This window comes from Eschscholzia californica, unplaced genomic scaffold (genome assembly GCF_041429995.1).
Source record: "Eschscholzia californica isolate CP2 unplaced genomic scaffold, dmEscCali1.0.p SCAF_5, whole genome shotgun sequence".
Classification (NCBI taxonomy): domain Eukaryota; kingdom Viridiplantae; phylum Streptophyta; class Magnoliopsida; order Ranunculales; family Papaveraceae; genus Eschscholzia; species Eschscholzia californica.
In genome coordinates, this window is record NW_028238472.1 from 53,209,003 (window position 1) to 53,233,592 (window position 24,590).

The 24,590-nt window shown below is 37.3% G+C and overlaps 3 protein-coding genes across 6 annotated transcripts; 2 read left to right on the forward strand and 1 right to left on the reverse strand.

Moving 5' to 3' along the window:
- Nucleotides 1–583: 583 nt before the first annotated feature.
- LOC147540612 (uncharacterized) lies at nt 584–10,923 on the forward strand. 4 transcript variants are annotated; one of them, XM_086641710.1, is made up of 23 exons: nt 776–1,969; nt 2,107–2,288; nt 2,713–2,828; nt 3,677–3,885; nt 3,976–4,092; nt 4,168–4,296; nt 4,381–4,506; nt 4,723–4,778; nt 4,880–4,979; nt 5,074–5,191; nt 5,345–5,554; nt 5,719–6,013; nt 6,488–6,581; nt 6,899–7,007; nt 7,370–7,769; nt 7,890–8,124; nt 8,441–8,629; nt 8,750–9,039; nt 9,132–9,306; nt 9,384–9,626; nt 9,715–9,794; nt 9,893–10,061; nt 10,590–10,923. In XM_086641710.1, the coding sequence occupies exons 4-22, from the start codon at nt 3,769–3,771 to the stop codon at nt 10,038–10,040; spliced, it is 3,231 nt and encodes a 1,076-aa protein (XP_086497836.1). In that variant the 5' UTR covers nt 776–1,969; nt 2,107–2,288; nt 2,713–2,828; nt 3,677–3,768; the 3' UTR covers nt 10,041–10,061; nt 10,590–10,923. The 4 variants fall into 4 exon arrangements, with proteins under 4 accessions (XP_086497833.1, XP_086497834.1, XP_086497836.1 ...); XM_086641709.1 differs by having other exon boundaries at nt 10,606–10,923; XM_086641707.1 differs by lacking the exon at nt 2,107–2,288 and having other exon boundaries at nt 584–1,969; nt 10,606–10,923.
- A 6,068-nt stretch (nt 10,924–16,991) lies between these two features.
- LOC147540613 (putative F-box protein At4g38870) lies at nt 16,992–18,833 on the reverse strand. Its single transcript, XM_086641713.1, has 2 exons — nt 18,741–18,833; nt 16,992–18,655 (listed from the first exon to the last, which is right to left on the reverse strand). Exon 2 carries the CDS (start codon nt 18,649–18,651, stop codon nt 17,131–17,133), a length of 1,521 nt encoding a protein of 506 aa, XP_086497839.1. The 5' UTR covers nt 18,652–18,655; nt 18,741–18,833; the 3' UTR covers nt 16,992–17,130.
- A 533-nt stretch (nt 18,834–19,366) lies between these two features.
- On the forward strand, nt 19,367–21,505 carry LOC147540614 (F-box protein At4g19940-like). Its single transcript, XM_086641712.1, has 2 exons — nt 19,367–19,596; nt 19,702–21,505. Exon 2 carries the CDS (start codon nt 19,706–19,708, stop codon nt 21,377–21,379), a length of 1,674 nt encoding a protein of 557 aa, XP_086497838.1. The 5' UTR covers nt 19,367–19,596; nt 19,702–19,705; the 3' UTR covers nt 21,380–21,505.
- Nucleotides 21,506–24,590: the final 3,085 nt, after the last annotated feature.

Here is a 24,590-nt window from a genome sequence, read left to right on the forward strand (position 1 = left end):
CACTTGAGACCGTCTTCTAAATAGAGATTTTTGAGACTAAACTTTTGCTAAATAAGTCACAATATGTTTTTATTGTCCAATCTATGTGAGAGGTGGTCTCTCTCTCAAAACTCTATAATAAAAAAAAAGAAATTGGATAATATGTGTGAGGTTTTCGACAAAGTAAATTGTATGTTTTTTGAAATTCAAGTTCCAGAGAAATTCGATAATTTTATATAGCATTAGTCTTAAAAACTAAGAGTACATTGTAAAATAATAGAGGCACCAGGGAGTGAACCCGGGTTGCTCAAGTCATTAACACAGTTTCCTGCTACACGATAAAGCCTACAAGTCTATATTGTTTATATTTTATATACTCTTTGAACTAATATTGGTAATCCTTGTGAAACAAGGTTACCGCAACAGTCAACGCGACTAGGTCGAAGGGGGCCGGCCTAGTTGTAGTTCCGCCCCTGCGCATACATATATTTAAGGCCTCAAGAGAGGATGAGGTTAGAGCTGAATTTAGGAGCTGAGCTGAACTGTTGAAGTTGTAAATTTTGAGTGAAAAAGTAATTTCTAAGACCTGAGACAGACTGATGTTGGACTTGCTCTGTGATAGTGCACCAAGTATATTGTGTTCAGTTCACAAAAAAAAAAAAAAAAAAGTATATTGTGTTCATAATCCTTAAAAAAAAATATACCCCATTGAAAAAGGTCCCTGCTGGTTGCCCACATGTCTTCCACGTGGCAAAATATTAATGACAGAGAATTTGTTTATTTGTGCATTTTTTTCACTCTTCTTCTTCTCTCTCTCTCTATTTGCTTGAAGAAATTAAAAACAACTTGGATCTTCTAAATTCTCATAGATTTACAAAATTTCATCACTTTCTCTATCTTACCCATTTTGATAGTAGACTTCTTTTGTTCGTCTGAATTGTTAATTTAGATCAATTTGGACGAACAGATTGAACAGAACTAAAGATTTTGAGATTGGGTTTTGTGAAGAACTAGTTAGTTTTTGGGGGTTTGGTGGTTGTGGGTTGTCATAAAAACTTATGATCCAAATTGGGTTGTTTTTAATTTAGGGTTTTAAATGTGATGAATTTTTGCTTCTTATTTCAATGGCGGGAGTTTCTCTTTTTCTTTTTTATGGATTCATCATCAACCTTTTAATCATAAACCCTATAATTTTACCCCAATTTGTTTCTTGTTCAAAAGAAGAATATTATTCTCTGATTCAGTCGGAGTTTGATTCTGATTTTGAGTCTGGGTTTGGGTCTGATTTATTCAGTCATGATTATTCTCCTCCTTCTCCACCACTTCCTCCTCCTCCTTCTTTTCCTCCTTCACTTTCATGTGAAGAAGATCTAAATGGAACTGGTTCTTTTAATACTTCATGTGTTCTTAGTTCAAGTATACTTCTTAAATCTGATGTTTATATAGAGGGTTCTGGTAGTTTTATTATACTTCCTGGTGTTTCATTTAGTTGCCCTAGTTTTGGGTGTTTAATCACTATCAATATTACTGGTGATTTTAGTTTGGGTAGGAATTCATCAATCTATTCTGGTGGGTTTTCATTAAATTCAACTAATGCAATTTTCTTTGATGGGTCATCAGTTAATACAACAGCTTTAGGTGGTTCACCTCCACCACAAACTAGTGGTACTCCACAAGGAATTGATGGAGCTGGTGGTGGTCATGGTGGAAGAGGTGCTTGTTGTGTAACAGATGAATCTAAAAACCCTAAAGATGTTTGGGGTGGTGATGCTTATGCTTGGTCTTCACTTGGGAAGCCTGAAAGTTATGGAAGTAAAGGTGGAACAACTAGTAATGAAAAGGAATTTGGTGGTGATGGTGGTGGGAGAATTTCTATGTATATTATAGAAGTTCTTGAGGTTAATGGAACTATTTTGGCTGAAGGTGGTGATGGTGGTCTCAAGGGTGGTGGTGGATCTGGTGGTAGTATTCATATCAATGCTCATAGGATGTAATGTCTTCATCTCTTTCTCCATTATTATAGACATGCATGTACATATAAGTGATTTCGATTTCGCTTCTATTTGTTTATGTTTAAGAACCAATTGTTTTCCGAAATGTTCGATGATAAATCTTAAATATACCTAGGTTATATGGGCGAAAACGGATCTAATCGGGCATAGAAACATGACACTTCCACTAGCATTACCATTAGAAGCTTGAATGTATAGGAAGAGATATGAGATGTATATGAAGAAGAAAGTACAAAAATGATACGAGAGGTGCAGAAATCTTGTCTTCGTTTGGGTTTGGTTGAGTACTTGTTGTAGGTAAGGATTTCGAACAATGTGTGACAATTTTACTTAATCACCTTGAGATCGATATCTTGACATGGTTTTGAAGCACTCTCCTTTGCCCGAAACTCTGACACACTATTGTTCATGTGGAAAAGGAAGGTTATCAACTAATGTCTACTTAGAGGTGCGAAGTATTCGAGTAAGAGGCTTCAGTTATATGAAATATTTGTATGACACTCTAGAAAACATGCACCTCCTATTTTATCCTGACATAACAAGTCTCAGCAGATTTGGAGTAGTCCACCAGAGTTGCCCTTTCACATGGATTTTACGGCAACTCTAGTTAGAGATTGTACTTTTAGTTGCTTCATTATCTTTAGTCTCTCCGCCAGTAATTTTTTTTGTTGCATCTTTTTCAATGTTATCTTCTCTGAGTTCTCTTATTTGTCACGAATAGGAATGGAAGCGGACAGATAAGTGCCTCTGGAGGTAACGGTTGGGGTGGCGGCGGGGGTGGAAGAGTTGCTATCAACATTTTCAGCAGACGCGAGGACCCACAAATCCTGGTTCATGGTGAGTCTCTCTTGCTTCTTTCTCCTTGCTAGTGCTTTCTTTTACAATCCTTTTTTTTTCTTGGCGACCTTATATTAAATCCCTTTCTTAGTAATTTTTTTTTCTATTTTAAGTTAATGTGGGGGTAGTTTGTAAAAGCAGGTTCACTAGCTCATTGATTTTCCCCTGTTCTCTTCCTATTTTAATACTAGATCTCTTCTTATGGTCTCATGTTGACCTTTTAATACACATCTTGATGGTTTAAATGACCATTGCGGCGCAGACTGTAGACGTATTAACAACTTGATTTGTTTAGGGAAAGAGACTAGTTCTTTATTCCATACGTGTGTTATTCATCTAATGCTTGTCGACAAGGAAAAATATAGTATGTTATTGAAGTTGTTCATAGTGATCAGTTTATTTCTTTGGTAAGTTAGTTCAGAATTTCCATTCAGGACGCACTTTCCTTGATTTCAATGGCATTATTGAATGATATCTGATATATCATCCTTGACATGTATATTTTAGCGAGTGAATGCCCAATTATTGTCGCACTACCTCATTGTAAAGTCGTCTTCCTTTTGAGCCGAAAGGGTCTGAAAGCATAAGTTTTTTCCTTATATTTCCTAAAGCTATCAGAATTGAATCTCTTTTTTTGGAAAGAAGAAAGAAATAGAAAAATCTAACTGAACAGTCCCCTCATTCAACCATCTAGTCCTTGATTCCGTTCTTATCCTGTTACAATTGGCGAATCTTTCTTCTGTATAATCAGTCAGTATTCAATCTTTATACTCCACACGAAAGATATTTTTGGTAGTTCATCAGTAAGGGTTACAGCCAACTCCATTTTAATTGTTCTTGTTTTGCAGGAGGACGCAGTTATGGCTGTCCAGAAAACTCTGGTGCCGCTGGAACTCTTTATGATGCTGTTCCCAGGAGCCTAATTATTACTAACCATAACATGTCAACACAAACAGATACACTTCTTCTCGATTTCCCTAATCCGCCACTGTGGACAAATGTTTATGTTAGGAATAAAGCAAGGGCTGTTGTTCCTTTACTCTGGAGTCGTGTGCAGGTGTGTGAGTGTCCAAATGTTATGTGTGTTATAGGCTACTAATACAGTTTCGTCTTTGTTTATATCATTGTCTTCTTGGTAAATATGCAGGTACAAGGGCAGCTTAGTTTGTCATCTGGGGTACTAGTCTTTGGATTATCACATTATGCTTCTTCAGAGTTTGAGCTCATGGCAGAAGAGCTGCTGATGAATGATTCGATAATCAGGGTAAGCTGCATCTTTCTATATTATGGTTTTATCTCGTTACTCATATGAATCATAACTCCTATTTCCTATGTGTAGGTATATGGAGCTCTGAGAATGTCGGTAAAAGTGTTCTTGATGTTGAACTCCAAAGTGCTGATAGATGGTGGTGGTGATGCACTTGTTGCAACATCTTTTCTTGAGGCTAGCAATTTGGTTGTTCTTAAGGTATTTCACTATTAACCAATCAGCGATTTCATTAAGTGTACTTGATGGATTGCGCATGTTGTAATACACAAACTTTTGTTTCAGGAATCATCTGTAATACACTCTAATGCAAATCTGGGAGTTCATGGACAAGGCTTGCTGAACTTGACTGGACCAGGAAATCTGATAGAAGCCCAGCGTCTTATTCTATCTCTATTTTACAGTATCAATGTAATTTGAGGACTCCATTTTAATTTTTGTGTCAATAATTACTACTTTAGCACTTCTGTTCGGTGTTGTTGATTTGTAGCACTTTTTGTCTTTATCATTTGTTATATGCCCATATCATTTTGTGCTTGCTTGTCATTTGAGATGTCGTAGGTTGATCCCGCCCATTAGTTTAGGCTTTACATGCTTATTGATTGAATCTCTTCTGTTTATGTGAAGGTTGGTCCAGGATCTTCGCTGCAGGGTCCATTACCAAACGCCACTATTAGTGACATGTAAGATTGTGGTTGGATGGCAATTGGATTCAACACTATCATGCTTATTAATGTTTGACGTTACTGACATCTCTTCTTCGATGTACATCTTTGATATATAGGACACCAAGGTTATACTGTGACGCCCAAGAATGCCCTGCAGAATTACTTCATCCGCCTGAAGATTGCAATGTTAACTCTTCACTTCCCTTCACTCTTCAGGTGTTTTTCGTTAACTTGGCTACTTTCGTTAGTTCACAAGGCAATGACAGCGCAGTAGTTGCATATGTATGACATGGTGGTTTTTTTTCCTCAGATATGCAGAGTTGAAGATGTAACTGTTGAAGGTCTCATTAGAGGAAGTATCGTTCATTTTCACAGGGCAAGAACTGTAGTTATCCAGCCTTCTGGAACAATAAGCGCATCGGGACTTGGTTCTCTCTCTCCTCTCTTTTCTTATTTTGTTGGTTCATTTTTTTGCATTGCTTAAGGGTCAATATAGTCAATTTATTACTACACTATGAAAGTTCGAGTGCCGATTATCCAAGTAGAGCTAACCTTATATTCGATATACATGGGTTTATTAGGCTGCACAGGTGGTTTGGGCCGAGGAGTAGTCTTAGACAATGGAATTGGTGGTGGTGGTGGACATGGAGGTAAAGGAGGGGATGGATATTTTAATGGTAGTCTTGCAGAGGGCGGTGCTGCCTATGGAAATGCTGATTTGCCTTGTGAGCTTGGCAGTGGTAGTGGATACGACAACACTATCGGTTCAACTGCAGGTGGAGGTATCATTGGTAAGATTTTGGATCTTGTCACTTGCATTGACCAACTCTACTACATCTTTTCCTTTTGCCAGTATTTGTCTGAAAAAATTGGAAGTTGTGAATATTTTTTTTGTAACTTCAAAACAACTAATAATTGTTAATTAAATGCTTACTCTTCTGCCATTGTTCAACAGTGATGGGTTCAATGGAGCATTCGTTGTTAAGTTTGTCCGTTCATGGTTCACTTAGAGCAGATGGAGAAAGTTCTACAATTGCAGGCCCAGGGGGAGGATCCGGTGGAACTGTCCTCTTGTTTTTGCATTCTCTGAAACTAAGTGAGTTTGCTATTCTTTCAAGTATTGGAGGGCGTGGTAGTCATAAAGGTGGTGGTGGCGGGGGTGGTGGAAGAATCCACTTTGATTGGTCAGGCATTCTGACTGGAGATGAGTATCTGCCTCTTGCTACTGTGAACGGAAGCATAAACACATGGTATGTATCTAAAAAACACTTACTATCCCTGTTCCCTGATTCTGTCTTGTCTTAATTGAAAAAAATATAGCTCCAAAAAGGGTTGTTAACGAAATAGGATCATGTTGCAGATTTATAGATTAAGTGATAGTGATGACGGTTATCAGGGCAGCCTTATTTTGCTCCAAAGTCCGAAATAGTAAGTTACACCTAGTGAAAAAACTATTTGAGTTAAATGAAGATTCAATTGGAAAAGTCGATTGCCCACACACAAATGAGGCACCCTATTTGAGAGTCTAAATTTTAATGAGTCATGTCTTCTCCTACGCAGAAATTAATGTATCGTGTTAAACAACAGACAACAACAATTCAACATTTATGATTATCAAGATATGCTATCGATCTAAGATATCTTCGTATCCACGTTTAATTTACTTGTACTAGACTGTATAGGAGAAGGAGCTAATCATTTTGGGTTTTGTTTTCTTATGGTAGGGGAGGATTCGGTTCTGGTCAGGCTCATGCTGGAGAAAATGGAACCGTTACTGGGAAAGCTTGCCCAACAGGACTTTACGGGACCTTCTGTGAGGTAGATTTGTTTTATGATGTTAATATATCTTGAATATGCTTTTTTGGTTAAACATATTTATTAAAAACCCTCAGAATTTTTACATGCTTTACTCTAATAACAAAAAAAAATGATCTCTCTCAATCTGAAGACTTAGGTGCAGATATTATTACTACATAATAATCCTCATAATATTTGGGTTGTGGGAGAGAATCGAGAGATATAGTTCTTTGAAAGAGAATTTAATGCTCGGGACTTCTCAGTTTTCAATATTCAATACTGTTAAGATTGTTATGGATACTGTTCTTATACCGAGTGGATGGACTGAATTACTGCAGGAATGCCCAGTTGGTACTTACAAGAATGTCACTGGATCTGATAAAGCTCTTTGTCGTCGATGCCCACCTTTCAATTTACCTCGTCGCGCCACATATACTAGTGTTAGAGGTATGTTTCAACTTCAGCTTTGTTTGTCTTGTTATCTTATTTGCGATCTTCAACAGACATACACATGTAGCCCTACTGAATTTTTGAGGTCTTATGACATTATGTTGAGATTTGGTATGCATATTCTGTTTGGTATTACGTTAATATGGGGGTGTATTTGTGAATATATGTAACCGTGTCTTTGACTACAAATTCTCACACCCTATTTTGCCAAATTTATGTTCATATTATAGCACCTAAGAGGCTAAGCAGATAATCAATGTCTTGGAGTCTTAAAAGCATTTTCGACGATTGTTTTCTATTCAGTCGATTGCTAATGGTAGTAAATTTCTTTCTGCACTTCTGTGTTTATCTTTTGACAGGTGGTGTTGCCGAGACTCCTTGTCCGTACCGATGCATTTCTGACAGATATCATATGCCGCACTGTTATACAGCTCTGGAAGAGTTAATATATACTTTTGGTGGACCGTGGTTGTTTGGTCTTCTTCTTTTAAGTCTCCTCGTACTCTTAGCTCTTGTTCTTAGTGTTGCACGGATGAAGTTTGTCGGCAGTGATGAATTACCGGGCCCAGCTCCCACACAGCATGGCTCTCAAATAGATCACTCGTTCCCTTTCCTAGAGTCACTAAATGAGGTCCTGGAAACCAATAGAGCTGAGGAATCACAGAGTCACGTTCACAGGATGTACTTTTTGGGGCCAAATACCTTCAGCGAACCTTGGCATCTTCCTCATTCTCCTCCAGCAGAAATAGCTGAAATTGTGTATGTTGGGAATTCTCTCTTTGACTTTTATTTGATTAATACTTCGGATTCTTGACCATAAAGTAGCTTGAATTGTTAATGTCTTAAACTTTAAGTTCATTCTTATTATGCTCGTGGCAGATATGAAGATGCATTCAATAGATTTGCCGATGAGATTAACACTCTGGCTACATATCAATGGTGGGAGGGATCTGTCAATAGTATTCTTTCCATTCTTGCATATCCTCTTGCATGGTCATGGCAGCAATGGCGTCGAAGAATGAAATTACAAAGACTGCGTGAATTTGTTCGGTCAGAATATGATCATGCTTGCTTGCGTTCTTGCCGTTCTCGTGCTCTTTATGAGGGGCTAAAGGTTGGTTAGCAGAAGATGTTTGTGAATATCACTTCCTTTTTTTTTTTTTTTTTTTTTTTTATTTCCTTCTATCAATTTATATGCGGGCTTAAAATCGGTGAGTTGAAAATTTCATATAATACTCTTAAACAGAAGTTGATATCGTGTCCCATTTCAAATTGACTGTGACATCAAACTCTTGTATTGCGATGATTCCTTATTTTTGTAAAGCCGTAATTAATCATCGACCTTCTATTGAGTTGATCTTTATTGTAGTTAGATGAGTATTTTACATGTTTATCAAGCTGATGTGCATATACGACTTGTTCTTTTGCAGGTAGCTGCAACTTCTGATTTGATGCTAGCATATGTGGACTTTTTCCTTGGAGGTGATGAAAAGAGATCTGATCTTCCTCCTTGCCTTCACAGAAGATTTCCTATGCGTTTAGTATTTGGAGGTGATGGAAGTTATACGGCTCCGTTGTTGCTTCATAGTGATAATGTTATCACTAGTCTAATGAGTCAGGTTTGCCTTCGAAATATCGACAACTTATAATGAGAAACCAACCAGAGTCACAGGTTACTTATTTTATATGGTTGTTTAGACATGAGTGTTAATTTGAGTTACTTTTTCGCGTAAATGCAGTCTGTTCCACCTACCATCTGGTATCGGCTAGTAGCTGGATTGAATGCACAGTTACGATTAGTTCGACGTGGGCACTTCAAAACAACATTTCTTCCTGTTATCCGTTGGCTTGAAACTCATGCAAATCCTGCTTTGAGCATGCATGGTGTACGTGCTGATCTTGCTTGTTTTCAAGGAACAGCTTGCGGATATCACCAGTTCGGGCTTGTTATATACGCTGTTGAAGAAGGATCTCAGCCAACACCTATTGAAGTTTTAGATGAGGCAAAAAGAACCGACCAGAAGAACAAGTAATACCCTCATCTCCTATTCTTGTGAATTTCACTTTTTCTTGGAGCAATTTATATCATTCGCCTTGATTTGTTTTCACGTTATTTTGCAGTGGTATTCAAAGAAACTATCTTTCCCAAGATTCAAGCAGTGAAAACCTTATGATTCACAAGTCGACTCCTGGGGAGATTCTAGATGCTTATAGTTTACATACACTTAACGAGAAGAAAAATTTATCTTATTTCTTCTCTTTTATAGTGCATAATAGTAAACCAGTCGGTCACCAGGTAACTTTCTCTTACCTAAACTAGTTCGAATATCACTTTTACCTTCTTGTTTAACGTGGGATTTCTCCGTGTTTCAGGATCTTGTTGGATTGGTTATCTCGATACTACTTTTAGGAGACTTTAGCTTAGTGTTGCTCACTTTGCTCCAGTTATATTCCATCTCACTACTAGACTTTTTTCTAGTTTTGGTTGTCCTCCCTCTTGGTATCCTATCTCCATTCCCTGCTGGAATCAATGCTCTTTTCAGCCATGGACCCAGGCGATCCGCGGGCCTTGCACGCGTATATGCGTTGTGGAACATGACGTCCTTAATCAATGTGGTAGGTTATTCTGAACTATAACCTCATGTGTCTACCTACATATGCTATATTTACTTTCCGCTCGTAACCAAGCTCATTGTTTACACAGGCGGTGGCCTTTATTTGTGAGTTTGTTCATTATAAGACGAGCAAAAAACATCCGAGCTTCCAACCTTGGAATTTCAGCATGTGAGAAAATTCTTTTGCTTTTGATCATATAATAGATTTTCTCAGTTGTTTGTCGATGTGGGACTTTTAACAAACATGATAATGAATGATGGTTACAGGGATGAAAATGGGTGGTGGATGTTTCCGACTGGACTGTTACTTTGCAAATTTGTCCAGGCACAACTCGTCAACTGGCATGTCGCTAATCTAGAGATTCAAGATCGCTCATTGTATAGTAACAATCCAAACTTGTTCTGGCAGTCATGATAGAGTATATTTATTAACCAGGTAACGAACAACTGAACGTGAATCACCTATGTTTGAACATCGTATGAAAGTCTGAGGCACAACACGACACGCCTAATAGAAGTTCATGCCAGGCACGGCGCACCTAATAGAAGTTCTTGCCTGGCACGACATGGCCAATAGCAGTTCGTGCCTGGCACTGCACCCCCAATAGCAGTTCGTGCCTGGTACGGCAACCCCAATAGCCGTTTGTGGCTGGGACGACACCCCCCATAGCCTTTTGTGCCTGGGACGGCATGCTCAATAGCCGTGCGTGCCTGGCACGGCACACCCCAATAGCCGTGCTTGCCTGGCGCGGCACGCCCCAATAGCCGTTCGTGCCTGGCATAGCACGACTATTAGGCCTTCGTGCCTGGCACGGCACAACCAGTACCCCTTCGTGCCTGCCACGGAACGACCATTAGCCACCACTTCTCTCAGCTTTAAATGTTCTAGTTTTTTGTTTTTGCAAAAGTGTTCTAGTTTCTACATTTATAATACGGTCCACAGGTATCGTAAAAATGCTATCAGAGTTGCATGTTTGCAGGTATACAGTGGAATAGAGAGAGAGAGAGAGAGTTAGACAGAGAAAGTCGTGGCAGGAAGTTAGGAGGAGAAGCTGATCTCAACAAATCCTCTGTTTTATTTTTGGGAGAACTGAGATGCTTGGCTTTTTGGGTACTACTAATTGAATGCTATTTTGCTTCTATATGCACCTCGTATACAACTTTATCGACCGCCTTCTATATTGACCTGCCACCATAGTTTCTTTTTGTTACAGTAATATCTTTTTGCATGAATGTACAGACATAATCGTATACATCAAATTGCTGTAAATTTTATAATACAAAGTTTTGCGACGAAATACTTGTTTTGAAGAGTTCTGTTTTGGTTGCTGTCATAAAAGTTCGGGTGAAGAAATAAGTTTTGAGTCGATGGAGATGCAAGACTTGGTCAATGATGTTTGCCCGGCCGGGTCCTGATATCTTTAGACGCCTAAACTACTTTTAAAAATAATTTCTTAACCTGTTTTAGGTTTTGACAAGAGAGATGTAGGATGTTAATAATAATGGTGAATGTATATGAAATTTCACTTCCCACCAAATCCCTCTAACATGTATGGGGTGCCAATAGTAAATGGAGTAGGTGCTCCTATCTATACACTTCCCTACCAAGACTAAACGACTTACCTAACCAGTTCAAGTACCGACATCATGATGTTGGCCAACCTTGGTTATTAAAACAAACTAGTATGTGTGTGGGACATGAGATCAGATGCCCGCGTTATATTTGTGAAGTTTTGACCATTGGAAGCCTAGGCAATAATAGATGGAGAAGGATCGAAGACGCCCCACAATATGGACCATGGAATAATTCTACTTGTGTGAATGGTGTTATTTACTGGACCACTTTATCTCTTTCTTCATGGCAGTCAAAACGTGATTATCGTCCTGTATGCTTAGTGGCATTTGATTTAGGAAGTGAGAAGTTTAGAACAATCACTGTCGTCCCTGATTTCATTCTTGATCAGTCTTGGGATGCCCTTGTCCTTGACCCACGTAGTCACTTTAACGCAACTGTTGAGTTATTTGAACTGAATGGAAATTTAGCTATTGTAGTCTTTTTGAACAATTTTATGTTCAAAATGTATATTTACGAAGATAATGATTGCAAAGACAAGAAGGATGAGATCAACGGAACTACTACTAACCATAGTAAGGAGAACGGAAGATGGAGTGAAGTAAGTAGTAACACATTTCCTTTCTATATGGAGACAAATCACCGAGTTGAGTTTTACCTTTTTGTACGATCAGATGATAAGATTCTCGTAACATCCGTTGTTCGGTGTACTGAGGAGAGGAAGAAATGCGTGTCAATTTATTGTTACAACTGGAAGATGGGTAGTTGGGCAGAGGTTGATATAAGTGGAATCCCGTCCTCAGTTCCACAACTACGCCCTACAGCCTTTTCTACTACTTTCTGCGAATGTCTTTTGTCCGTTAATAATTCCAATGCCCTCTAACATTGCTACAGTAGTGGTAGAATCATATGCGCTTTGTTTAGGAACTTTGTTTGCCTTCTCTTAACTTATTTTTGTTCATTTTCATGTAATTTTGTTAGTCTAATTATATGACGGGATGATTATTCACGACTCATTTTCGTTTGTTTATCGTTTGGGTTGTTTTTTGTCTTAATTTTTCTTTGCAATAATAGTTTGAAACCCTAATTCAGTTTGAGTTATAAATTTCACAGAATCTGTAATTAATGATAGTTGGCAAGAGTTATGTTGAAACAAAGGTATTCTCCATGTACGAGTGTTTGATTTTATTATCGTGCTCTTTCACTTTTTGATTTTTTTTTTTTGTTGAAATTCACTTTTTGATTTCTTGCTTTTACTTATTGTAGTATACATGAATTATGTGAAGCGCTATTGACATTTTTGATGTAGACATTGACAAACAACATCATAGATACTGTATACAAGAAATAAACGCAAAATAGTTGATCAGACGAGAAGAGTTGATGAGTTATTTTACTGCCATGTTTATTTTGCTAGGCATAACTTTCACCCTAACCTGCCCAAAAAAATGTTGTCGAACTATGTATTGATGAACACATAGCAAGCTATCTGCCTAACAGAGGTTCAAATTTGGTGTTATGTTAGAAAGGAGGCGCAAGTTTGTTGGGTTTACGAGGAGTCAAACCCGAGCGAGTCTATTGCTTGGAAGGCAGTTTCCTAAACTTTGGACTACAAATCCTTTTACGACTTCTTTTCAGCCTTCGATATATTTATTCATAGATCACTGAGAAACGTCAAGAGAGTGGAAAGAGCCTATTCTTACGAATTGCCAAATTTGAGTTGATTTTGTATTGTTTATTATCGTGTCTGGGCCGATATGGGACCAGCCCGTTTAAGGCCGACACGAAACCTAGATACAAGGCCCAGGATCTGGGACGGTCTCTAACTGGATTGAGTTTTTAGCTCGTCGTGCCATCTAGACCAGTCTGTCCCAAGGCTGTGGAAGAATTCGGGTACTAATGCTAGGTTCAGGTCCTAGATATCTCAATTTGAATATTAAAGTTCTAGTTCATTCTTACTTAGATCTCTTGCTAGGGGTTCACAAGTTGGGGCTTGTAAGTTTTTCAGTTTGTACAATTGTATAGTAAACAAGCCTTTACCAAACTCTAGCTAGACTTGTTTAGGTTCATAAGGAATATCACATTACAGCTGACCTCTTATTTGAAGAAGAAGAAGAAGTATACAACAACAATGGTGGCAGCCGCCTCACTGGCTGTGGCACAAAACTGAAACTAGTGGTTGACACAGTACGGAAGGTAGACTCGTCTTCATATGGTACCATTTCGAAACCTCTCAACGGCTTAATCTGTCTCATTAAGTGATATAGAGAACCTGCTGCTTGTATACGCAATATTTGTACTGGAGAAGTATCACCTTGGTTTCAATCATCATTGAGAGTAGAAAAAGAATATGTGTGTAAAGTGACTCGCTACGGATTTGGTTTTGATCCTACCACTAATGAACACAAATTAGTATGTGTGTGGGACATGAACTCACCTACACTAATGAGTTATAATATTTGTGAAGTATTGACCATTGGGCGCCAAGGTAATAATATGAACAATAATAGTAGATGGAGAAGGGTCGAAGATGACCCTCCGGATACACTATGGGTTGATTCTGTTTATGTGAATGGTGTTATTTACTGGACCACTTTTTCTCTTTTCTGTTGGGAGTTTATGCCAAAACGTCGTCCTGTATGCTTAGTCGCATTTGATGTAGGAAGTGAGAAGTTTAGAACAATCACAATCCCTGAATTTATTCTTGACCAGCCTCACGTTTGTTACCAATATGAGAGGCTTGTTAAGTTATTCGAAGTGGATGGGAATTTAGGTATGGTAGTTAGATTGAACAATTCTACATTTAAGATGTATATATACGAAGATGATGATTACAAGGACAAAGAGGAGATCAAAAGAACACCTACCATTTCTTCTCCGCCTAAGAAGAATGGAAGATGGAGTGAAGTAAGTAAAATCACATTGCCTTTCCAAATGGGAAACGATCATCGTATTAAATTTCATACTTTCGAAGGATCAGATGACAAGATTTTCATCATATCATCTATTGTTGGCACGAAAAAGAAGAAATGTGTGTCTATTTATTGTTACAATTGGAAGAACGGTAGTTGGACAGAAGTCGATGTAAATGAAATTCCGTCCTCAGTTCCACGATTATGCCATCATAGCTTTTCTACTACTTTCTGCGAAAGTCTTTTGTCCTTTAACAATAACAATGCCCCCTGAACTACCACGGTAGCAGAAGAATCAACTTCACTTTATGTAGAGACATCATTTGTATTTTTTAATTTGTTTTGGCATTCTTTTTCATGTAACTTTATTAGTCTCATTATATGTCTTTTTCTTCTTACAACATCGCATTATAGGCTCATTATATTTCTTTTAATAGGCTTAACCTGCACAGAAAACGTTGTCAAACTATGTATTGATGAACTCATAGCAAGCTATCTGCCCAACAGAGGTTCAAATTTTGTGCGACCAGCGTATGTTAGAAGGGAGGCGAAAATTAGTTGGCTTAACAAGGAGTCGAACCCGAGCCTATTGCTTGGAAGGCAGTTTCCAAACATTGGACTATGTCTTTACGACGTCTTTCCAGACTTCGATGTATTTATTCGTTGATTACTGAGAAACGTCAAGAGAATGGAAAGAGCCTATTCTTACCAATTGCCAAACTTGAGTTGATTTGGTAATGTTTATTGTCTGTCTGGGGCGACAAGGGACCAGCATGTTTAAGGCAGACGCGAAACCTAGATACAAGGCCCAAGGATCTGGGACAGTCTCTAACTGGACTGAGTTTTCAGCTCGTCGTGCCATCTAGACCCGCTTGTCCCCAGGCTGTAAATTTCAGGTACTAATGCTAGGTTGAGGTCCTAGATATAGATCGCGAGGTAGATTCGTTATGTCATGCAGTTGAGGTTCATTGAGCTCCCGTTTCCACCAACATTGATATCTGAATTTGAATATTCTGATATTCAAGTACTAGTTATCTGCATTTTTCCTCTGATCTTGGACTAAATTTTTGTACTTAGGTCTCTTGCTAGTGGTTCACAACTTGATGGTCGTCACTTTGTTTTGCTTTAGTTGATCATTTTCCTTTTCTAATTCTTCATTTTTTGTTCTCAATCTCTCGTTCGTTTCTCGTACTGCTTCTACCTGCAAAATTTATTTTCAATTTCTAGTCCGTTTCCTTGATTCTCGCGACTAAATTTTGCGATCAATACTGTTCCTTTGTGAAACTTAGTTATTAAAACTTTTACTTTACTGGTATGATGTTTCTTCTTGATATAAAACACTGCTTATATTAGTTCATACATGGAGAGTAACCTAGGTCCTAGATGGAAGTTTAGAGGAATTAGTCAAGTCCTCTTGAAGAGTTGCATTTTTTTTAAAGTGATCTGCTTCATTCAACAAAAGATATTCTAGATGCTTTTGCAAGCTCATTGGCTTTTCGGTTGGCAAGCCTATTTACTTGTTTACTAGTGAACTTAACAAAAAAATGATCGAAGCTGTCTAATAGAGTCTTCAACACGTCCAATGAACTGCATTACATTCTCCATTGATTGCTCGCATGACATTGTTGCAGTCTCCTTCTGGTATTATATTAACAAAATTCAAGCTTTTGGCCAAAGTTAGAGCATTAAGAGCCGCGAAAGCTTCTCCTTCTATTGATCGGCACCTGATGACGACTGACTTCCCTGCAATGCAGTGAGATATAGAATCATGAAATACAATTCCTAGTGTTCTTTCTTGTGTTAGTAGTGACGCGGGCCTATGTTCCGAGCAAGCCCAAGTTATGGGTTTTATCATCACGGGAAAACAAGAATTGAACATTAGAACCCCATAGTGTTAGACGGGCAACGTTTAGAAAATATATGTTTTCTGGAGTGCAAAGACTTTGTACAAAAATTAGTCAACTTTAGTTGACCAATTCTCTTTCGTAATTGTTATGAAAAAATAATTTTGAACAAAATATTTTGGCCTTTTATTTGGTTTACCCCAACACCACCATTTTTTTTTTCCATTCGGGTAATAGTCGTCGACAAACAACCATTGCGAACAACTTTCAACTTTTGTTTGAATCTTACTACTTTGTCTACCACCTTCGACTGCCATCATTTCTCTCTTTTCCTTCCTCCCCCTCTCTTCTCTTCCCTTTTTCTCGTCTCTAATTTTCCAGCGAAAGGAGACATCCCCAAACCAGTAACTGATCTGACACTATTGCGGTAGTGAACCATCAACATCAGTTTATTTAGAAACTTTATTTGTCTTTTTTTTTTTTTTTCTTTTAACTTATTTTTGGACTCATTTTCATGTAATTCTATTAGTTTTTTCACGTAATTCTGTTACTCTGTTAGTTTTATTGCTTTAGAAAATAGCAACTAATTTTTCATTCTTATTCAAAAATGATGTGGTAGGAGATGAGGAAGAAGATGTTTTGCTTCGCTTTCTAATTTGGCACTCCAGAAAATTCGTCAAAATTCTCAATTTTCTTTTATCCCCCAAAACACAGGCCTAAAATTATGAGTAAAATTTGCCAGAATCATATTTGATATTTTTAGAATTGGGTGGGAACTTTGAGTGATGAGTAAAATTTTGAGTTCAATTGCCTCCGTAAGCTCTATGGTCATATTTTACTTGATCAATTCATATGGTATTTGCCAATAATTAAAGTGTTCAGAAGGAGAAGAAGCTTCTTCCCGGTGTCGACCAATTGTGTCATTCTGGTCTGTCATTGGCTTTTACTTCATCATTCTCGAAAAACGACGAAGAATTATTAACAAACTATGTGACAAAGCAAATTCAGAGAGAGAGAGAGAGACACAATTAAGCTTATGATGGAATGAGGTAATAAGGAAATACATCCATAAAACTACTAAGTTACATGAAAAATATGCAGACATAAGTTTAAAAAAAGAAGGCAAATAAAATTTCTAGATAAAGTGAAGTTGATTCTTCTGCTACGATCGTGGTGTCATAGAGCAGTATGATTATTAAGAGACAAAAGACTGTCAAAGAAAGTTGTAGAAAAGCTACTAGAGCATAATTCTGGAACGGAGGATGGAATTCCACTCACATCAACCTCTACCCAACTACCATTCTTCCAGTTGTAACAGTAAATAGACAACCACTTTCCGTTTGTCTTCGGACCCCGAACTGTTACCAAAATCTTGTCACGCGATCCTACGAAAGTATGAAAGTTAACACAATCATACTTCCCTGTACGGAAAGGTAATGTGATACTATTTACTTCACTCCATCTTTCATCCTTCTTAGGGGGAGAAGAATAATTACTAGACGTTCCGTTAGTGATATCCTCCTCCTTGTCTTTGTAAACATGATCATCGTATATATACATCTTGAACGTGCAATTCTTCAGTTTAAATACTATAGCTAAATTTCCATCCAGTTCAAATAACTTGACATTTTCGCCAAAATAGTTACGTTTATCAAGGGCATTCCCAGACTGATCAAGAATAAAATCAGGGACAGTGATTGTTCTAAACTTTTCACTTCCTACATCAAATGCAACCAAGCATATAGGACTGTATTTACGTTTTGGCTCCCAAAATTGAAGAGAGAAAGTGGACCAGTAAATAACACCATTTGCATAAACAGAATCACCCCATGGTACATACGGATCCCGTGGGACATCTTCGATCTGTCTCCATCCATTATTATTGTTACCTTGGTGCCCAATGGTCAAAACTTCACAGATATAACGGTTGGTACCTGACTTCATCTTCCACACAAGTACCAACTTGTGTTTATTAGTTGCAGGATCAAAACCAAATCCGTTGCGGGCAATACCACCACGCCCATATTTTACCCGTGCTCTCAATGATGAGTGAAACCAAGGTGATAATTGTCCAGTACAGATATTGCGTATACGAGCACCAGGTTTTATATATTGATCAATGAGACAAATTAAGCCGTTTAGAGGTTTTGAAATGGTATTGTGAGAAGTCGAATTTATCTTGCTTACAGTGTCAACTACTAGTTTTAGTTTTGTGCCACGGCCATTGTTGTTGTATAATTGTTCATCTTCAAACAAGAGGTCAGCTGTAATGTGGAATTCGATAAATGGCCAAGAGTCAATATATCTGGCACCTCGTAACCTTTTTAGGTCTTCTACCTCTTCCTTTGTGCGTGGTAGAGGAACGACAATAAATATACGAGGATGATGATGCCTTGTTTTGGAACGGGTAAGGTGTAAATCAATAAAGTGTTGATCTTCTTGAATTAAAGAAGACCAATTCTTGCAAACACTCTTAAAACGAATAAGGGATTTCACTGGGAGTCTGGTTAGTATCTCAACTACTAACCAATCTTCATCACCATTACTACTACTACTACTACTAGAAGGATTGTGTGAAGTGTTAATATCATTACTAACCTTCTTCTTATGTTTAGATTTCTTTCTTTTGAACATAGTATTAGATGGGGTATAAAAAACACCACCAGCTTTCATCATCCTAATTCTAGAAATCACCATCCCCCTGATTTAATCAAAATATTAGAACCCTAGTAATAAATTATATTTAGGACAAAAAAAAAAAAAACATAATAATATCATTCACTCACCTCTTTTCTGAAACAACCCACCGGAGCTAGAATTGGAGACGGACAGAGAGAAAATGTATAGGGCTGGGGAGTTTTACTTTTTATTAGGGTGCCACTGACTGTTAGGTCTCAGAACTAGAATCAGGGCTGGGGAAGAGTATAGGGGCACCGACTAAACCTTGACCTAAATAAAGGGTGGGGTTTTCAACCCATTTGGTCCTTTCCCAAAGTGAGTTATTTGAGTTTGGGTTGGGTTGTTGATTGCGTAACAAAGGTCTCAATACCCGCCATACTTTTTTTTATTTGAGCGTCCGAGATTCTTTTATTTTGGGCACCGGGATGCCGTCCTAGCGTATTTTTTGTGTTAGTAGTAACGGACCTATGTGCCGAGCAACCCAAGCTATAAGCGGGTTTTATCAATACGGAGAAAATTAAACCGTGTTTGTACTTGTATCTGTATTCGTCTCACCTTTCTACATATCCCTCTCGCTCTATTCTCTCCTAACAGGAGTAGGACCCTCATCCACGGTCTAACATCTTTGACGTCAAGTGTTTCGACTAAAACCCTTGTACACTTGATTCCAACTCTTAAGTTCAATTAGCCGGGCATCGTTCTTAAGTTCAAGAGGTCAACATAAAAAAAGAAAAAAAAGAAAGAAAAGTGTAGTGAGGTGCCAATGGTAAATCAAGTTGGTGCCCCTATACACCACCCCACCAAGACAAGCCGATTGCTGAGGTCGGTCCTCAGTTAAAAAGATACTAGCAGTGTAGTGTGTGGCAGCCCTAATAAAACCCCCCCTCACCCTCACACAAATTCTCTCTCTATAATTCTACTCCGTCGTCGGACAAGAGCTCCGGTGGCTTGTTTCAGAAAAAGGTGAGTGAATTGTAGTATTTTTTTTTGTCCTTCTATTATTAGGGTTTTATTTAATTTCTCCAATGGGTTTTTAATATAATACTTATTATATTTTGATTAAATCAGGGGGATGGTGATTTCTAGAATTAGGATGATGAAAGCTGGTGGTGGTGTTTTTAATTTCCCACCAACAACAATGTTCAAAAGAAAGAAATCTAAACGCGGGGGGCGCCTAAATAAAAAGAAGAAGAAGAAGGTTAGTAGTAATATTAACACTTCACCCAGTCCTTCTAGTACTAGTATTAGTAGTAGATATAATGGTGTAGGAGATACTAATACTATATCATCATCATCATCACATTATAGTTCTTTTAGTATTGGTAGATGTACTACTAATCTTAGTACTATTAATTGTAGTAATGGTGATGGTAATTGGTTGATATTTGAGATACTAACCAGACTTCCGGTTAAGTCCCTTTTCCGTTTCAAATCCGTTTGCAAGAATTGGTGTTCTTTGATTCAGGAAGATCAACAAATCATTGATTTACACTTTACCCGTCCTCAAAAACGCTTTCCTGCTCGTATATTTATTGTTATTCCTCTACCACGCACAGAGGAACAGCAAGAAGCGCTAAACAGATTGCGAGGTGCCACATATTATGACTCTTGGCCATATATCGAATACCACATTACAGCTGACCTCTTGTTTGAAGAAGAAGAAGAAGAACAAGTATACGACAACAACAATGGTGTCCTCACTGGCCAAGGCACAAAACTGAAACTAGTAGTTGACACAGTAAGGGAGATAAACTCGTCTTCTTACAGTATCATTTCCAAACCTATAAACGGCTTAATCTGTCTCATTAATGATTATCAAAGACATGGTGCTCGTATACGCAATATCTGTACTGGAGAAGTATCACCTTGGTTTCACTCAACATTCGGAGTAGAAAAAAGATATGTGTCTGGTTTGGCCTTCTACGGGTTTGGTTTTGATCCTACCACTGATGAATACAAATTAATATGTATGTGGAACATGCAGCGAGATCCTTTCCAAATCCACCGTTATAAAATTTGTGAAGTATTGACCATTAGGTGCCATGGTAATAATATTAACAATAATAGTAGGTGGAGAAGGATCGATGATGTTCCTCCTTATTCACCATCAGATGATTATGTTTATGCGAATGGTGTTATTTACTGGACCACTTTCTCTCTTTTCTTTTGGGATTCAGAACGTAATTATCGTCCTGTATATTTAGTTGCATTTGATGTAGGAAGTGAAAAGTTTAGAACAATCACTGTCCCTGATTTCATTCTTGATCAGTTTGTGGACCGAGGTAACTATTTTGGCGGAATTGCTAAGTTATTTGAACTGAATGGAAATTTAGCTATGGTAGTTTTGTTGCATAATTGTACGTTCAAGATGTACATATACGAAGATAATGATTACAAGGACAAGAAGGATGAGATCAATGGAACCTCTACTAGTCTTCGCAAGAAGAATGGAAGATGGAGTGAAGCAAGTAGTATCACATTACCTCTTCATATGGAGAGAAATTATAGTGTAGAGTTTCACACTTTTGTAGGATCAGATGATAAGATTTTCGTAACATCAGTTGATTGGGGTTTTGGAGAGAAGGAGAAACATGTGTCTCTTTATTGTTACAACTGGAAGAAGGGTAGTTGGACAAAAGTGGATGTAAGTGGAATCCCGTCTTCAGTTCCACAACTATGCCATCGTAGCTTTTCTACTACTTTTTCCGAAAGTCTTTTGTCAGTTAATAATCCCAATGCCTTTTGACATTGTTTTGTTAGTAACTTTGTTTGCCTTCTTTAACTTATTTTTGCATTCGTATTCATGTAATTTTTGTTAGTCTTATAGTACATTTTTTTTTGTGATCCCATTTATAAGCTCTCTTTCTTTCTCTGGATTTGGTTTCGAGAACAGCAAATACTTTTTCACTTAATAAAAAACAACGTGGGAGTGGAAAGTCAAACCAATAACAGATCGAACCGAAAGGAAGAAGACTAAAAACAAAGTAAAAAAGAAGGCTTCAGCTGATTTTGAACGGCAAAAAAAGGATTTTTTTTTTTTTATTTCAGATTTTTTTTTTCTATATCTTAAATACGGTAAGATCATGGGCGGAGCTTACCATTAGAACTTGGGTAGAACTTTAAGTGAGCAGTAAAGTTACAACTTTATGGGCGGAGCTTACCATTAGAACTTGGGTAGAACTTTAAGTGAGCAGTAAAGTTACAAGTAAAGTTGTTTTCGCAAGGTGTTGTAAAGTTGTCGCAAAATTGTGACAATTTTTTTAAAAAAAAGAGTTATTTCATTTTTGGCCCCTACTTTATGACTAACTTTCTTTTTGATCTCCTATTTTTCGTAAAGTGAAAATTGACCTTTTTCTACTAATTCGTTTAATCCCCTCCCTAGTTGCGACCCATTCATGAATTGTATTCCTCTTCATTCTCTCACTTTTAAACAACTTCACCGAACAACTCTTCTAGGTCAAAATAACAACAACCCACAAATATTCACTCAAACTAGTGGCTAAACCCTAAACAAAAATAAACCATCAGCCGAGTAGAAATTGGATTCTCTAAGAGAGAAAGTTTGAAGTTCTTGGTATGCTACTCTGCTTCATGTTACTTAACTATTGCAAAAAGAGCTCACACCGAGAGAATAATTTACTGACCGATTAAACACCAGTGAACCATTAGAAAGAATTAACTATCACATAATTATGCCTTTGTGTGTAAAGATAGAGTGAGACCTTACCAGAGCGAAGAGTTATGCATCAGAGAGTAGACAAATGAGCATTAATCTTTTCAAGGCGGTGTTTTTCAGATTGACTGAAACTCTTACATGAGCATTAAGTTGAGTTTGAGGGTAGTGAGAGAAAGTTGACGATAAGGTAATTTTCAGAGGGAATTATTGAATCTAACAGGATGTAGCCGGGAGGGTAATTTTGGAAGGGAATTATTGAATTTAACGAGGTGGACGGAATTAGAATAAAGGGGCTCCATTTTGAGTCTATAATAAAATACAGGTCAAAAGGGAAACTTGTCACAAACTAGGGGGCCGAAAAGGAAATAGCTCAAAAAAAATATCTAGGGAGCTGATGACTACAAAAATTTGTCTGATCATTTTTCACCAAAACAAAATATTTATAGAGTATTTTGACCAAAATTTCCAGTAAATAAATACCGCTTACTTCAAAAGTTCTTCAAAAAATTTAAAATTTTCATCAAAGAATTTCGAAGCTACTAAAAATTCTGAACCATTAACACAGAATTTTGAAGTTCGTAACTGAAATTCTGATATATTAACAAAGAACTTTAAAGTGTAAGAACCAATTAAATTTTTTAGAAGTTTTAATCTTTTATTTTTTGATAAACCATAAATTTTATTCAAATGTAGGAATTTAATCCAATACATACGTGGTTTGGAAACTTTTGAGTCCTTTGAGTACAACATGGATTTACTATCGTAAACTATAACACAAAACTTACAATAGTAAATACGACATGAAGGTAATTGAGTACAATATTGCAGAAACAAAATAAAAAGACCCTAAAGGTCACAAAATGGAAAGATCCTAAAGATCACAAATGAGAGGACCCTAAAGGTCGTGAATTTTATTATAATTAATTATATGTGATCAGAATGAACCAATTAAAGACGAATTACGGTTTCTTCAAGAACACCACAAGGTTTCTCGGAGAAGAATTTTTTGTTGTCACCCGAGACATTGACATTTGATTTCAACGATGAAGGTTGAGTGATTCCATAACTTTATCTTCTTGTTGTTTATGTATAATCTTCCTTCTTCCATTGATATTTCCTTCTTATCATCAAGATACGGAAACCCGGATCGATGAGGAAGAGAATGAAATTTGGATATGGAAAATATCTTCTAGTTTCCTCCCATTCTATCTTGTTTTCTTGAATATCTCTCAAAACTACTAACTGGTTCCGTCATTCTCTTCCCTATTTATCTCCCAGAATCGATCTTGCTTGAAACTGTCGTTGACCTAACATCTATAATTATCCCCTCAAGTTTGATTTATCTAATTTCCTAGATCATCGTCAATCATTAGTGTAGGCATGGGTTGTAACTGAAAGGGGCAGTCTGGAGAGATGAGATCTCATTATAGAGAGAAGAAGAAGAGATGCTGAAAATCGAAGAACTGAAAAACGAATTGCTTTCTAATTTCAAAATGATTATTATAAATTAAAAGAAAAATATATACAACAAAATAGGAAATTTCGAAGAAGGAATCTCTCCTACGAAATATATGAAGATCTCGGAAACTCTACCTAGAGAAGATCTTGGTTTATCTCTCTAGAGAAGAAAACGTTTTTTTCCCTCTAATCTACTAACTATGCCCCATGTGTTGAAGGAGGGAAGAAATCAAAGCATAGATGTAGGCTTGACTGAATCTAAAACTTGCATTTGTAATCCAAAACCATATACTTTAGGCGTTTAGATCAGAGTTCGATCCAGGAATTGAGGTGTCATTTTTCAAGCTACATAATATTTCTATCGGTAACTTTCTAAAAGTTACAATAAATAAATAAATGTTTTCATAGGCTGTGGGAACCTAGTGTAAGAAATTATTTTTGAAACATATATCTTTTCGAAAAGAAAGACAAGCTTGCGTCATATTCTCGTGTTGGGACCCTATTATCTATGTCCTTCATCCATGTAGACAAATAATCGAAAATATTAAACAAAATAATCAATCCAAATAGATGAATAGAGAACTCCACTACCGAAAAAAAACATCTGATGCGGTATCAATGAGGTAGATGTAAATTCATGTTTTCATGCAAACAAAAGACAAACCCATGAGAACTTAAAAGACTTGTTTTAGCAGTGAAGTGTTAACCAGATTCCATAATTTATACCATGCTGCATTTCTTCCAGACATCCACCATAACCATCAAACTAATCCATAGAAGACCCCTACAATAACACCAAATAACTTTTGTTAGTGAAATTGGT

Excerpts from the sequence above, each read along its gene's own strand:
- LOC147540612 (XM_086641707.1), top strand. The coding sequence starts at position 1,104 with ATGGCGGGAGTTTCTCTTTTTCTTTTTTATGGATTCATCATCAACCTT. Across the intron at positions 2,829-3,676 it reads CCCACAAATCCTGGTTCATG|GAGGACGCAGTTATGGCTGT; the intron begins GTGAGTCTCTCT and ends CTTGTTTTGCAG. Across the intron at positions 9,795-9,892 it reads CAACCTTGGAATTTCAGCAT|GGATGAAAATGGGTGGTGGA; the intron begins GTGAGAAAATTC and ends TGATGGTTACAG.
- LOC147540613 (XM_086641713.1), bottom strand. The coding sequence starts at position 18,651 with ATGGTGATTTCTAGAATTAGGATGATGAAAGCTGGTGGTGTTTTTTAT.
- LOC147540614 (XM_086641712.1), top strand. The coding sequence starts at position 19,706 with ATGGTGATTTCTAGAATTAGGATGATGAAAGCTGGTGGTGGTGTTTTT.